Source organism: Tinamus guttatus, unplaced genomic scaffold, assembly GCF_059628265.1.
Source record: "Tinamus guttatus ecotype Peru unplaced genomic scaffold, ASM5962826v1 Tinamus_guttatus_pri_ptg000423l, whole genome shotgun sequence".
Lineage (NCBI taxonomy): Eukaryota > Metazoa > Chordata > Aves > Tinamiformes > Tinamidae > Tinamus > Tinamus guttatus.
In genome coordinates, this window is record NW_028288957.1 from 4,495,805 (window position 1) to 4,511,123 (window position 15,319).

The 15,319-nt window shown below is 45.9% G+C and overlaps 1 protein-coding gene across 3 annotated transcripts in view; it reads left to right on the plus strand.

Annotated features, from left to right (window-relative positions):
* The first annotated feature begins 2,383 nt into the window (after nt 1-2,383).
* The window catches only part of RUFY3 (RUN and FYVE domain containing 3), a 44,327-nt gene continuing 31,391 nt past the window's right edge, over nt 2,384-15,319 (plus strand). For 2 of the 3 annotated variants that reach the window (XM_088531678.1, XM_088531676.1), the window contains exon 1: nt 10,306-10,782. In XM_088531678.1, the coding sequence (XP_088387804.1) occupies nt 10,605-10,782 (178 nt within the window). In that variant the 5' untranslated portion in view covers nt 10,306-10,604. Of the gene's footprint in view, nt 2,716-10,305; nt 10,783-15,319 lie in introns of those variants that run through there. The other variant, XM_088531677.1, reaches the window with a different exon arrangement.

Genomic DNA, 15,319 nt, shown 5'->3' on the forward strand with positions numbered 1-15,319 from the left:
AAGCAGGTTTCTCCAATTGTAACAGCTTTAAAAGGGAAGCTGCAGCCTGGAGTCCCGCGGTAGGTTTTTCCAAGGAAGCTGGGGCCAGCTGCACTCTGCTGTCGGAAGCAAGTGTCGAGTCCTGGGCCTCTTGTGCTGGGAGCATCGTGGAAGCAGACAGGAGGCCCAAATGACACAAAGGGGCCTGGGTGCATGTTTGCTCATTTGAGCGAGGCCACCTCTCCTCTGATGCCGTTGACCTGCGCTCTTGAAGCTGTGGAACAACAAAACAGAAACATTTCTGCGCTGTTACCAAACTCCCTCCCTGGCATTGCTGGTGTTCAGGCTCAAGGGCAGAGCAAAGGGAGCAGGTCGGCAAGTTTCCCGCAGACGGCCAGCAGATGGCACAGCCCATCTCGTAGGGCTGGGGCGTAAACCACTTCTAATGGTAACGAAATAACAGTGTTTTGCTCAGTTAATTAGTTCAGAGTTTGGACAGAGCCATAAATAGTCCTTCACGGTGTGGCTTTATGTATGGAATAATCATGGAAAGGTCACTGTTTGCTATGGGAGCAGGTAGACACACTTCATCTTGCTCTAAAAATGACTCTGAAGGTTTTGTGCTGAAGGGAGAAGAAATCACAAGAGGTAAACAAGTTTTGAAGACCCCCATTTAAGAAAGGAAGATGCATATGACATAGTGGAAGGACCACAGAGGATGGTCAGGAAAATAAGTGGTAAGTGGAGTGAGTTCATACCTAACAGGGTTTGTTTTTTCCCCAGCAGCATCTCACTCAGGCTGGGACTTAGATATCAGTGCCTTAGTGCCCTCTCCGTCCATCCCCCATAAATGGTTGGGCATCCAACATGATGTTGGATTCACACATCCTTGGATTATACAAGTACGATGACAGAGATGGGGATGATATTTTCAGCATTAGAACCTGGCATTTCTCTTCATACAGAGTAAGAAAAATGTATTACTTAGCTCTAAAGGAGATAAATCTGTAGCTGCCCTAAGTTTTTGTCAGGAGTTTCACACACTTCTTCCCAAGCACTGCACTAGCCACAATCTTTGACATGGCTTTACTCATGCTATTAGTAGCAAATACAAATCCCCCAACCGGATGGATTTCTCAAGTGGATTAAAGCCTCAGTTAAATTAGTTCTAACATGTTGCATAACTGAGGGCAGCGCTAGAAGAAGAAAAAAGCAGGTCTCCAGAAAGCTGTTGACTTTGCACCTTTGCTCTTGCAATTGCTATGCAAGATGAAAGACTATTTCAATGTCATGTTTTAGGCTAATGTATCTTCAAAATCTGCCAGGTTTGGGTAAACATATCAAATGCCGGATGTTTCCTAAAACCTGCTGGGTTAGAAGTTTATTTTTTCCTGTAGTGACACATTCCAGTGCATACTTATTGCCCTGCCTTAATGAAAGCTCTTTAGTGCTGTTTTCTGGAAAAACCATCTTCTAAACGAGACGCCAACTGGTACTGCCTAATTTGGTTGCCTGAAAAGTAAAGAATTTATTTGGCCTTCTTTATTGTCACATCTATCAAAGCGTCTGAAAACGCTGTTGTCAGTGAGATCTTTTACTCCCTGAAAGAGAGGGGGAGGCTACAGATACTGCAAGGGATTTTGCAGATAAGAAGTTAAAGCGCGTGGGCGTCCGGCTTCCTTACTGCTTGGTGAACATCATCTTGCTCCAAATTAGCACCTGCTTCAGCCAAGGGCTGAGGGCGCCCGGCCTGCAGCCGCACTGCCTGCACCTTCCTGAGGCTGTGACTTGCTTTAGAGAAATTCACCCCAAAATACATGCGCAAGGGCAGTGGGTTTTTGTGAGCCGCCTTTCAGCAAGCAGTTAGGTGGGGATTTTTTTTTTCTGATTGGGGCTGTGAAGCTGTTTTTTGGTCATGGCTTCTTGTTTTTTTTTTTATTTAAGCGTGTGCTGGTTGGGTCAGCAGCGAAGGCAAAGAACATGTGCACAGCATGAAGCTGAGGGAGGAAAATCACCAAAGAAGGGTGCCTGAACTTCTCCCTGCGTCGCTTGGGGCCTTGGCCGCTGCGGGAGCTGGGCTTGTAAATTTGGATGGGGCTTTCCATGATGAACCTGTGGGAGCAGGGAAGCAAAGGGAAAACTGACAGGGAAAACAAAACAAAACAAAAAACAAAAACCAGAACTAAACAAAACACAAAGCGGCCGCCTTGGGGGGAAGGGGCTGAGCGCCACGCGCAGGTGCCGCGTGCGACCGTTAATAACCGCCGCGTGCGGCCGTTACCGGCCCACGGCCGCGGCGGGAGCCACGCCCTGCCCCGTGAGGAGAGGCGGGGAAGCCCGGGCGGGCAGGAGCAGGAACAGGCGCGGGAGGGCGGCCCTGTCCCCGCTTCCCGGCCGGGGCGGAGCCGGCGGCGGCGATGGCGGAGGCGGAGCGGGTGCCGCCGCCGTTACAGCCCCCTGCGGAAAGTTGCCGGGACGGCGTGTGCGCCGAGCTGCCCCCCGCCATGGAGCAGCGGGCAGAGCCCAGGGAGGAGGAGGAGGCGGTGGCAGCGGCGGCAGACGGCGGCGACGACGAGGAGGAGGAGGCGGCGTCGCCTGCCTCGCCGCCTTTCTTCCTCCTCTACCCCGGCCATGGAGGCGCCGCCGCGCCGCCCAGCGTGTGGAGACCCCCGGCGGGCCGCGGCGGCGCCGCGCTGCCCGTGCTGCTTCTGAGCTACACGGGGCCCGACGGAGCTAGCGGCGGCTCCGGCACCCGTGAGTAACCGGGAGCTCCCCCTCCTTCCCCTTCCTCGACCCGGGGAGCCGCTGGGGAGGAAGGCGGGTGCCGTGCGATGCGGAGCCCGAACTCCGCCGAACGGCAGCGCCTTCTCCCCGTCCGCACCCTTTGCGCGGGGAAGAGGCACGCGGCCCCTGGAGAGGAGCCTCTGGGCTGGCATAGAGGCCGCCGGTAGGACTGCGGAGTGCCCGCTGGGGCTCTCTCCTTGTGCTCCAGCTCTGGAGAGCACGCTGGAAGGGAGGGCATCTCCGGCTGCCTGGGATGGAGCACGTCGCCCCGTGTGCGCGCCCGGATGGGGAGTAGTTTTCTTGCTTCGTAACACGCGTGCTAACATGCTCGTAGTGTATTCGGGTGGCTTGGAGGACTGTGGAATAGTCGGTGTGTGCAAGTATTAAGGAAACGTGTGCCTGTTGAAGCAGCGTGCCCTTATCCATCCATCTTGAAAACTGCCAGGGGCTCTGTGGTCTGGGCTTGTCCCTCCGTGGGAGACGGAGGTTTGGTGTTCTGCTTTCCCTGCCTTCTGCGTCCCAGGTGAGTGCTTGCCCATGCAGTAACCGCGTGTTTTGGGGAGAACATCTTGAGCTGTGCAAAGAGAGAGAAACAGAGTCTACTTCATTTAAACCATTAGTCAGCAGAGCTGCAACCCATGGGATAGCAACCTGAAGAGCGGGCAGGGACCCAACGTGACTGGTACGAAGGATGCCTCTGCCTGCAAACTGCTGTGCACAGATGAAAAATCCCTCTGTGCTGAATTGTTGTTGAGACTGGTTCTTTCCTGTCAGAAACTGCATTTTTAGTAACCTGTTGCTTGCCAGTTGGAAAATCATTTACTTCCATTGCTGTGTGATGTGTGTGAGGGGCTGAGCTGTTTCGCTCGGAGAAAATAACTCCTTTAAGATACCCATGCTTCTACCATAAAAGCTGTTGCAACAGTACCTCTTGTAATACCTTTGTAAGAGAGGCCTTGCATAGATAAGGGGAAACTGCATCATTGAGAAAAGCACACTTATTTGAGATGACATGGATTTAGTATAGCAAGTGTGTTGTTGAGAAGAGCCATGGTTTATACCAAGTGTTAGTATAGGTCTGCTGTGACTTTTGGGAGTGTGTAAGCTTTGTGAAAAAAGCCTTACAAAATGTTTGTCAAAACTTTCTTCTGTCTCGGTGATAGTTGCGTGTGCGAAACAGTATGTCAGAGGCCTGCTTGGTGAATAAGTGACTGACACACTTGAGAGCATGTTATAAAGGGAAGGAGAATTGAAATCTGTTTGCGTGATGCCTTGGATGCTCCTCTGTTCCTCCTGGGGCAAGTTGCATGTGTAAATCAACCTTTCCATCAGCCCCCACCCCAGCTGCCCTACTTGTTCTGCAGCTCTCCCATCTTTGGCAATCGCAGGGTTGGTTTGCTCATCAAGGAGTGGTAGCAGCAGATGCTGCTGCTAAGTTTCGCTCACTGTCTTGCTGACTCTGGCAATAAAGCAGTGAGTAGGAACACTGCAGCGGGAAGGATTCTGAGTTTGAATGCTAAGCCTGGTCCTGGGTAGCTGTAGGATATGTGGCCTGGGAAGTTGTCTTGCATCTCCTCCAAGTGACAGGTGCCGTGTTGTTAATGGTGAGCCAGGTTGCGGAGCAGGCTGTGTTGGTGCTGGTGTTGCTGAGGAAGCCCCTTGGTGGCCTAGGGAGCCCTGTTTCACAGGACCTTCCCAGCTGGCACTGGTCGATAGGATAGCATTTCACAGCACACCATCAACCACTCTGCCTCTGTTCCTCCTTAGTCTATACTGGCACTTGGGATGATTGCTCATTTCTGTTTTCCTTGGTTCCTTGGTCTTCAGTAAATGTGTTACTTTGGGAGTTAAAGTAAACCGAGGAATGTAAGGAAGGCTATTTTTGAGTCTTACGCATGTATTAAAACATGTTCTCTGTGTCTACTAATCCCTCTCTGTACAGCTGTAAACTGAGAGAAGAGATTTAAGTGAAGGTTTCCCTGCTAGATCAGGAGTGCCTCCTTTGAGTGCTTGAAAGCTGTAATTTCCATGGATAGTAATGAAAACAGTTCTTTCGTATGGAAGCTTACGTACTACAGGGGAGGTAGTAACCAATACACAGAAAAATTAATATTGCAGGATTTTTCAATGTTTATTTGAAGTAGTCATGTTCTGCTTTTGTGTGTGTGTTTTTGTTATGGGGCAATAATGACACCCCTCTTCGGAGAGAACACTTTTTGTGGGATTGAAGGATACTCTCTTAATCGTTGGGTGTGTATCTATCAGTGGAGGAATGTGTACCAGAGCCTAGTAACATCTCAGTAAGATTCGGGTAGCTCTTCAGCCAGTAGCTCTTAGATTGCTCGGAGCCTTGCAGGCAATCTCTTGCCTGGAAGGAATAGTGTAAATGATACTGTATGTTGCTGCTGCAAGGGAGACCCTGCTCATACTGAAAAAGGTGAGAAGTACATGGATGTTGAGAATGAAGAAAACTTTGGGAAAAAGGACGGCCTATAAAACATCAGAGCTATTTAACGTTATGTCTAAAAATCTTTGGAAATGTCTCGGGGTTCAGTGTTACAGTTTGCTTGGTGACCCTAGGGGGTTCTGGCATCATCTATTGCTTTGAACTGTAAAACCACTAACTGAAGCATTCGTCACACAGGTGGTAGTACAATTCTGGGGTGCCAAGGTGGTGGGGCTGCTGTGTCATTTTGGTGCTCATGACACGAGGTCTACTGAGCAGTGCTAAAAATTTGTAGGAATTGGAGACAACAAAGGACGAAATCCTAAGAATAGGTCTCCTAAAACAGTGGTTTATTTTCTTAGTGACTTGTAATGGCCTGCAATATTCTGTGGTTAATATTGCTCTGTCACTCAAGTTTGCTTATTGACAGGATGAGAGAGATGAAATATGATTCCCAAAGCAAGGTAAAGCAAGAGCTGCTGAGGCAAGGAGTTAGGTGTCACTGGCATGAAAAGCTTTTGCTGAGCAGACCTCAGTGACGTCCGCATGTCGGAAAGATGTGGGCACAGTGAGATCTACTTAAGCATGATAAGCTGCAGGAAATCCTTAGCAGACTTCAAAAAACAAAAGCAACTTGATTATGCTGACTCCAGAATACCCAAACTATCCCTTGTCCCGCTGAAAGCTTATCAAATTATGATATTTCATTTTCTTACCCATGTTTTGTACCTAATTGTACTTTCAGAGGTAAGAGCTTCTTGAATCCTGAAGTCATCTTGGTATTTTACAGTAGGTAGAGAAACAAGTTTGTTACTTGGTCAGGGAATTTAGAGATGGATTTGCCATTCTTGAGGGTGTTAATTTCTTACTTTGGCCATGCCTATTTTTTGCAGCAGGGTTAGGCGTGCCACCTTACCTGAGTCATGTGTGTTTCTGTGCTGCCGGGGGGTCGGAAGAGGCAATCTCTTTACTAATTTTATCTTTTTCTATTGCCTTGCATGTGAAGACAGCTTGGAGAGACAGCTGCCCCTACATAGCACGTCAGTATTTTGTGTACAGCAGCTCCGTTGGCTCTTGACCCAGGCATAGGCCTGATGCTGTTTTTGTCCCAGTTGTGGTAGCCGATGTAGCTATTGAAAGCAGGAAGGTGTACTTGGCCAGGGTGTTGAGTGAGAGCTGAACCTCCTGGGGAGTGTTTTGCTGTATCTTTCCAAATGCAGTAAAGCTAAAGGGTGATAGAGAAGAGATGAGCACTGGAATGGCAATCATGTTCAAAGCCCTGTTGGTAAGAGATTTTCACATGTCAGGCAAGGGCATGTGTGGGAAATGGGAAGATGGCCTTTGTTTCACTTAGAAATGTGGGAGCTGCTTTATTGGGTCAGATGGCCAGGCCATCTAAGCTCTCACAGCAACCATGAATGGGTTATGTGCTTCAGGAGAGCTTGCAAGATCCTGCTTGTGATTCATGCTGGTCCTGCATGGCAATATTCACAATTTTTATGTTGCTCACAAAAGTTACCTGTGGCCCGTGTGCCTCTCTGAGGCCATCGGAGTGGTTCTAGAGCTCATCAGTGCGCAGGAGCTGTCACTGCTATCTGGGTTCCTTCAGCAGTTGTCGCTGTTGACACAGAGGTGGTGGCTGCTTCTGTGGCTCTGTGGTCTCCTGTGACTTCAAATACCTGAAGTAGCACTGTCACCTGAAGCAATCAGCCTGCCTGCTGACTTCACCCCTCTCCTCTGTGGCTCCTCTACACAGCGTGAGGGGAAGATGCTTTTGCAACCACTGCAACTCAGTCTGGTTGCAGGCTGAGTTTGCTGGCACTGGAGGTAAAACTGCCCAAAGCTGCCTTTTAAGTAATGTAAATTCACCCGTGGAGACCAAAGGGTGCTGTGGGGGCTGGTTTATTTCTTTTACCATTTAGATTATTCTAATTTACTCAGCTTTTGAAAATACTTTTAGTTTTGGGGTATGAATGACTGATGGAATGGATTGCTTTCAGATATTTAAGCCTTAAAATTCAAACAATTGACTGTTCCTTTTCTTTTGAAAAGATTTTTGTAAATGATGCTGTTTTATACTTTAGCTAAAATCGCGATATCCTGCTTTTCCAAAAAGGGGGTTCATGTAAGGATTTTCTAAGACCATTCAAAGGTCTGCCTGACTTGGGGTTTACAAAGTAATATTCTTCATAAATAACCTCCCCTTATTTACTGCTGCACTCTCTCTTCTGATTTTTTGCCAGTTCCTGAGGTCTGACAGAGCTTTGTCTCTTGCCGTGGAGTTGCATGATATTTCTATCAAAAGCCTATGGTATTTTTATACAAATCTTGGTCGTTTTGATACTTTTTGTCTTTGAGATATAGAGTCCTTTTGGGGCAGCATGGTGGAACCCTTCTGTCTTCTGTTTCCTGGGTGCTTATACAAAGCTCGTGTCCTTAAAGTCTGAATTTTCAAGAGAAGCTTTTTTAAGTCTTTTTTTTTTTTTTTTTTAATTTGGTGGGTGTATGTTGAATATTGTACTGCATCTTGGAGAATATCATGTTCATTGGCCACTTTGGTTGGTTGTTTGTTTGGTTCATTGGTTGTTAATGTCTTAAAATACTCATACCAATGCTTTGGAAAAAAAAATCTCCCAAAATAAATTAAAAACTTTCACTATGTGGATAGTTGATTTATTTATGTATTTATCAAGGGTATTAGAATGGTGAAAGGCATAGTTTATATTAAAAGGTGAAGTAGGTCTGTCGTTTAAAATGCATTTTAAACTGGCAGTTGCTTAAAATCTAAGTATAGTCTCCAAACCTTAGGTTTGAACAAAACATAGCTGTGAACTGAAATTTGTTAGAGCTGAGCAGTATTTTGAAGTACAGTGTTTTATTTATTTAAACATTCCTATGTGGTATTTGCGGTAGGACCTTTGTGTAAAGGAGCCAGAAAATATAACTGACCTCAAACGGAGAGCCTGAGTTCTTGTGTTTCTTCATGCTGAGAAGCAACAAATGGCCTAAAATTGAAGTTGAACCAGTAGTTTATCAACAAATGTCGGTTGTGATCCTGCTATGTGCATGTGGGTTGTTTGCCAGGCCTGAGTCTGTGTGTGGTTTTCTTTGTTTGTTTTTTGTTTGTTTGTTTTTTTGGAAAACTGCTGTAGCATTACTCCTAATGTTGTTTGTGTTGGTAACTCTTCCTGAAGAAAAAATATAAACTGATAATTAACTGCATTGCTGCATTGGATTCTAGGTTACGTTCTTCTGGTGCTTAATCGATTTTGGAGGGTGTTTTTTTTTTTCTTTTTTTTTTTTCCTCCTAAAAAGTGATGTCTGTTTTCCTCTAGCTGCTTGTGTATATTGATATACAAGCCTCCTCCACTGAACACTCAAAAATAATATAAAAACTGAATGTTCCAACTAGAAGTTGTTGTTAGTGAAAGGTTATATAAGCATGACACAAGGTCAAGTACTGTCAACATGGTTGATTTTCTCTTTTAGGGAAAAGGAACAATAGTAATTGTTTGTGAAATAGTTCTCCTTTGCATCACTGTAGTAATATGCAGCATGGCTCTTGGTCCATTTTAGTCTAATGGGGAGAAAAGTTGCTGAGTCAAAGTGTTAGGCAGCATGCGGGAGGTCTGCTCAAAGCAACTGCTTCCTCTTGCCTGGTTAACAAAAACATCTGTGAACTCCGAGTGTTTGCTTTTTTTCCAGCTTAATGCAATTTTGACACGACGGATGTGCTTCTGCTTCACAAAAAGCTCTCTGTTGGCTTGCTGAAGTGATCGGTTTCTGTATTAATAGGGCTCACGAGTATATACACATACTTTTAAATATTACTGTAGGGAAAAAAAAATCCTGAGATACTTAAGGTCATGTGCATTAATCATTCATATGTTCCTATCTGTACACTTTTTTGGTGAGCAGTCAGCGTTTTCTGAATTTAGATAGGGGGAAGGCAGAAAATGCTCCTGGGTGGATGCTGCACATCAGAGGAGCTGCTGTCCATGATATAGTGGAGCTGCACCGAAATAAAACAAGGTGATTTTTGTTCATGTGGTTGGCAATCTGGTGTCCCAGGGCATGGTTAAATAGTGGCTCCGCTAACCAGAAAGGTGCCTGGTGACCGGGCACGATGCAGGGCAGTCCCATGTTCCCTAGACATGGGGCTGCAGTATCGGGATCGCAAGGAGAGCCGCCCTGCGGGGAAGCGTGGGACCACATGGCGTTGTTGCTTTGTTCCTGAGAACCTGAAAGGTCATTTATTCACCTGCCAAGGGGTGGTATTTTTTAATGAGGCTCATTTGAGCAACACCAATTTTCCAAAGAGGTTTTAAAGAGTAAAATTATCTTTAGTGCTCTATATGTATTTCTTCATCCTTGTTCTTCCATCTCCTCTTGCCTTGCCTGAAAGAGCTAAATCTTAGATTGCTGAAATTATCTGTAGATATTTTTTTCCTTTTTGTTTCCTCGAGAGGATAAATCCATCCTGAAATGTCTTTGTTTGCGGGAAGCCCTTGTTTCAACGTAGTGCCTGAAGAAGGGCTACAGTGAATGCAACGTAAATCGGAATTTGCGCACCTATTGTGAAAACCAGGGATCTCGCTCTATATAGCGCCATCCATGCACATGAAGGGAATACAAATGTCTCTTTGTGTTCGTGGTGCCGCTGGTCTGCGCTCCTTTGTAGCATGGGGGTGAGTGAGGAGGAATATGAGCACTGAGCCGCTTGCGCGCAAGGGGCTGAGCAGAGGTTGATGAGAAGGTGCTGCGGCAGCTGGGAGCCTGGTCTCTGTCCCTGCATCAGGAGCGTCTCCGGAGCATCCTGGGAATTGCTCGCTCTACGCGCGGAGCAGCCGATCACATGAGCTGAATTTTCAGTTCAGTTCATTAGTCAGCCATTTTGGTCAACACCCTGCTTACTGCGCACAACCAATCCTATTAGCACTCGCTGCCCTGGCAGAGAGCGACCAGCAGCTCGCTTTCAGCAGATCCAGGGCTCCTGTGCTGCCTTCTGCCTTGGGTTTTGCTTGGGTAATCATCATCAGAAGACCTTTTTTTTTTTTTTTTTTTCCTCTCCTTTTTCCTTTTTTTTTTTTTTTAATCTTTTCCTTGATCTTATTTTTTTTTTCCTGCTCCGATGCAGAAGCCACGTTTTCTGTGGTCAGCTAGGATCAATAGCCTTTAGCGTAGCTGAAGACAACGGCAGGTGGTGAAAAGGAAGGAGGAAGAGGCAAGCACGAAGGGGCAGCGTTTTTACCTTGCTGTCTATATGAAAAGGCTAGAGCAGTCTATGCGATCCTGAGCACATCTGTCCTTAACAGCAAGGTATTACTTATTTTCTTCAGCGAGCTTTTCTTTTTAGTTGTTGTTTTTCTGTTATTGTTGTACCAGCTGAGTCATCATGTCTGCTCTGACGCCTCAAAGCGACATGCCAACCCCCACCACAGACAAGATCACTCAGGCTGCCATGGAGACCATCTATCTTTGCAAATTCCGAGTGTCCATGGATGGAGAATGGCTCTGCTTGCGCGAGCTGGACGACATCTCGCTGACACCCGACCCAGAACCTACCCATGAAGGTACGGTCACATTCCCCGCCTCGGGGTCCCTGCAGCCACTGCTTTGTGGCTACCCTGGCGCCAGTGTGGGAGGGGATGTCTCCGGGGTGAGGTGCTCTCGTCCCATCCGGACTACCTGGACGCTGTATGACATGTTACGAAAGCCAAACTGGTGCTTCAGATAGAATATGTTGCAAGTGTCTTTAATAATCCACCCTTTTCAGAGAGGCAGATCTGTGTATAGTTGTGGTTTTTGAGATGTATAGCAGAGATCAGGTTTGCGTCTTACCGGAAGAAAATACCATGATGTGTGTTCGCTAATACATTTAATCACGAGATCACACTTAAAATGTGGCTTATAGCTGTATTGGTGAAGTGTCAGCTTTTACAAATGCAACATCCTGGTAGAATACTGACTTGCATCTGCCTGTGGTCGATGGGTAGTTTTTCACAAGATCGCGGTGATTATGCGCTTGTGATAACACCATCACGAGTCTTGCAGCTCACTTGTGCTGAACGTGCCGTTGTTTGTAATGGCTCGTAAGCCTGAAGCCCCGAGGTGCAACATACCTTTCTCTGTTTTTGGGTAATGATTTATGGTCTGGGCTGGTGGTGAAAACAGCTTACTTCTAGCAGGTCAGCTGAAGTGAGGACTGAAAGCTTAGTGAGTATTTAAAAAATAAGCAGGCATCCACGCGTTACCCTACCAATAAGAAAGCAGGGGAAAGAGGAGGAGCAATGAATTCCTGCAGGAATTGTGCATGGTGGCTTGTGCTGCCCTGGTCTCCTAGCACCAGTGCTGCTGGAGTCTTGAGTGCCTCTTGCTGAATGCTGAGCAAGGCCCAGTCTTGCTGGGGGGGGACTCCACCTTTTCACTGGGCCCTTTTCTGGTAACTACATGAGTGTTGACTCCGCCAAGCAGTCTTGTTTGACCCTTATTATGTTGTTATGGGGGAAAGGATTTAAGTTTTCAAGTCAGTAAATTATGAGGTGGAAGGAGGGAGAGAGGAAAAAAAAATGACAGCAGTTTTGGGGGTAGTAGACGGTGAGCTTGGATTTGCTTGCCCAAGGTCTAGTTGTACGAAGGGAGATGAGAAAGAGGTTTTGAAGCTAGAGCTCCCTCTGAAACATGTCCCAGGGTTTTGGAGAGATGCTGCAGGCTGAGAACACAGAACCAGAGCAGTTAGGGTGAGGTTAGCCAAGAGTGCAGTAATTCAGCTGGCTTCCTATTTCCATGCCTTTTTCTGTGTGTGTGTGGTGCATGCTTGCTCAGACCTACTTTCTTTTTAACTTGGTCTTTTTAAATTTGTACAGTAGATGCCAGTGTATGTAGAATGATACTTCTCTGTCTCATAAAGTCTTATATTAGCCTTTTGGCTTTTTGTCTGGTTGCGTTACAGTTAGTAAATAAGCATTTGATCTTCTCTTAGTACAATCCAGAAAACCATGTGTCTGCAGCTTGGGGGTTACCTAGATCTGTGTTTCACTGCACATGTCTCTTAATTCCATGTTTACTTTCTCCCTCTGGACAAACTCGTAGGGGAAAGTGGGCTTGGATAAATCCAGTTTCTTTTTTTTTCAGTATGTTGAACACGTGTCCCATTTGTGTAATATAGTGCGCAGGCTGCAGTCCTGCATGCCTCTCTGGAAACAATTCAAGAGCTAATACTAGAGGAACTCTTCCCCAAAGCTGTCAATGCATATGTCAAAAATGATTTCAAAGATCCTAGTGTGGTGGCCTTCATGGAGCTGTTTATGCATTCATAGCTTAAGGAGGCTGCTTGTTGGGAGAGAGAAGAGTAGTTTTTTGGAGTCAAGTGGTGTTTATAACAGAGGCAATATTGCAGGAAATAGTGTTTGTAGTGGAAATGCTGTCACAGCTTTAGCCATAGTGTTAGAAGCGCTGTTGCAGCACCAGCATTTCTCCCCCCGCCTCAGGGGATGCAGGGCTTCAGGGTGCAGCGCGATGGACCTTACAGAGGCCGAGCGTTTGAAAGGACAAGCTAGAGACGTGGGAACGTCTGTTTATAACATGTTTATAAAATTGATGTAGGAAAAAAACAAGAGTTTTGCCAAAGGCAAAGCGAAAGGCTGCTATTATTAAAAATAGAGACTTGTGAAAAACAAAATGATATTTTACAGTTGCAAATCCAACAACCTTTGAAAATAAGGTCTTGAAACCTCTAGTCATTGTCCCTCAGCTCTTGCTCCTTTGAGAGATATGCTTGCAGTGTTGCTGCAAGGGCTCCCCAAGCAGAGAGGTGGCACCGGAGCTAGTAATTTAAGGAGAACTAGGACATGGTGATAATTGCAGTTTTATCCACTGAAATTTAAAGCAGTAGGTACTTTGCTGCAGTGGTGGTGAGCTTTGGTGAAGCTGAGCCCAGCTCTGCAGCTGCTTAAACCAAAGGCTCCATACTTTGAGAAGGAGTAGGATCTCAGAGGAAGCAGTGCCAGTTGGAGTAATTTGATTCTTTGCTGTAGAGTTCCTTGGGGTAAGTAAGAGCAGAACTTAAGGTTTCTGTGAAACCTTATGATGGTGTTTTCTGTTGCTCCTTCTAGTGTACATAGGCACATATGGGGTTAAACACTGACCTGAAATTTTTGTTTTGGAAGTTAGGATGCGTGAAATGGTCTTGGGTGGTTTTATGGGGTGATAAATGCTGGTTCTTTATAAGGAGCTTTATATCAGCAACAAACTTTAATGCTTGTGAAATTGGCTTATACATGAGAGCACAAGCAATGCATAGGATAACTGTATCATCTAGACTTGCACTGTCAGGAATTACTCTATCACTTAAGATATTTGAGTATTTGCGCTGAAAGGTAAACTGAAGCCTCAATGAGGGAGCTACAGAGCCACTGAGTTGCGTCTGAATTGGATGCCATGAAGGCCTGTGTGCCTTACTGGGCTGCTCTGTTAATCCCTGCACCCTGGCAAGCCTGCCCTGGGGCTGCGAAGAGCAAAATGTCCCTGGGAAGGAACTGCGATAACAATTACTTTGATTTCGGTGTCCTCTAGTAACATGAAATGGAGAAAGCAAGCTGTCCAGGAGAGCTGGAAGTGCTTCAGGAATAAGGGCTTTCGGATTGGAAGAAAAATGTAAATACTGTACTTAAGAATAGCAGGAACCTTTAGCATCTTGATGGAAACAAGATGCTGCCTTGCAAGAGGCGGCTCTTCCTTTAAAGTATCTGTTGTAAAACATGTATGGTGGCAGAAATCCCTAAATAGGTCAAAAGTTGGAAGGAATGGGCAAAAGCGTGCGGAATGCCAGATCGGCCATCTGTGAAGCCAGTGATAAGCAAAATGTGTGAAACTCAGTGTGGTGATGGAATTAATTCTCTCGACTAGTAGTTAGGTCGCGTAAGGCGGATAGCATATGCTGAAAGGTAACATGATAAAGGCTGTGTGATCCCTGTGAGAGGGAGGAGAGATTGTTGTTTACACCAAATTGCATCACAAGTCAGGAAGAAAGGGCTGAAGAGGGTAAAGGACAGACAAAAGATGGATATTTGGCCCTGGACTAACGTGGGGAGAAGATGAAGTTTTTAAAAAATGTCTTGGGACAGATGAGTACTAAGCTGCAAGCTCTCAAGTCAATTTTTAGCAGTCGAGAGAGGGTACTCTATAGAAGGGCCTTGTTGCCTAGCCCTGTGGCTTTTGTTGCTAAGATAGAGTCCTTAAAGATGTCTAGGATGAGACTGTTGTCAGGATTATTCAAATTGGGTTCTTTACTATTAATTTTTAAATTGTCAGCCTTTATTTTTCTTTCAAGAAATTACTACTGAGATTTTTTTTTCCCTCTTCTAAGCTTGTTAAGTCTAAGTGAAGATTGGAGATTAAAAAGAAGCTATTGTTGTTTTTCCTGGTCCTGTCAACCCCTTCCGAATTGAAGTTTCCCGATGCTTATGCTGGGTAGATGGGTTGAGGAGTGGGAGGGTTTGCAAGTGAAGAGTGGTGGGGAACAAATCGGTTGATTTGCTAAGGGACGTGTATTAAGTCACTAGTAGAAAGAGGAGTAAAATATGAGGTATGCTTGTGCTCTTAATAGCGCTTGGTGTATCCTTCCTATTGACCTAATGCTTAGGTGTAACAGTTGCGTCAGGATTAATACGTAAATTAAACTGAAACAAAAGCTGTGTCTGCTGTCAGGAAGGTAAAGCAGGCTGCACTGATTGAGACAGCAATGTTGGTGCAGGATAGTGCTGTGGGGACTGATTGCTTGTGTAGCACAGTAAGAGGAAACGGATGAAATGAGAGGTTATCTGTGAGGAGCAGACTGCACCAAGGTCAGGAACATCAGCACAAACAAGCTGCTCGGGAAGCAGGGCTGGGCCCGGCGGGCTTGCTGATGCAGCAGGACTTGCAGGGGAGAATGTGCTTGCCGGGCTTTTTTCAGGGGCTGTTCTTCCACCTTCTTCCCAAACAGCTTTTCTTTTTCCGTTGGCACTTTGTGACATCTTATTTGCAAATCAAATATGGAAAGAAAATTACTCATTGTACACCTGTTATAATATTAACTGCATCTACTTAATTTCCTTTCTTTACCACTTT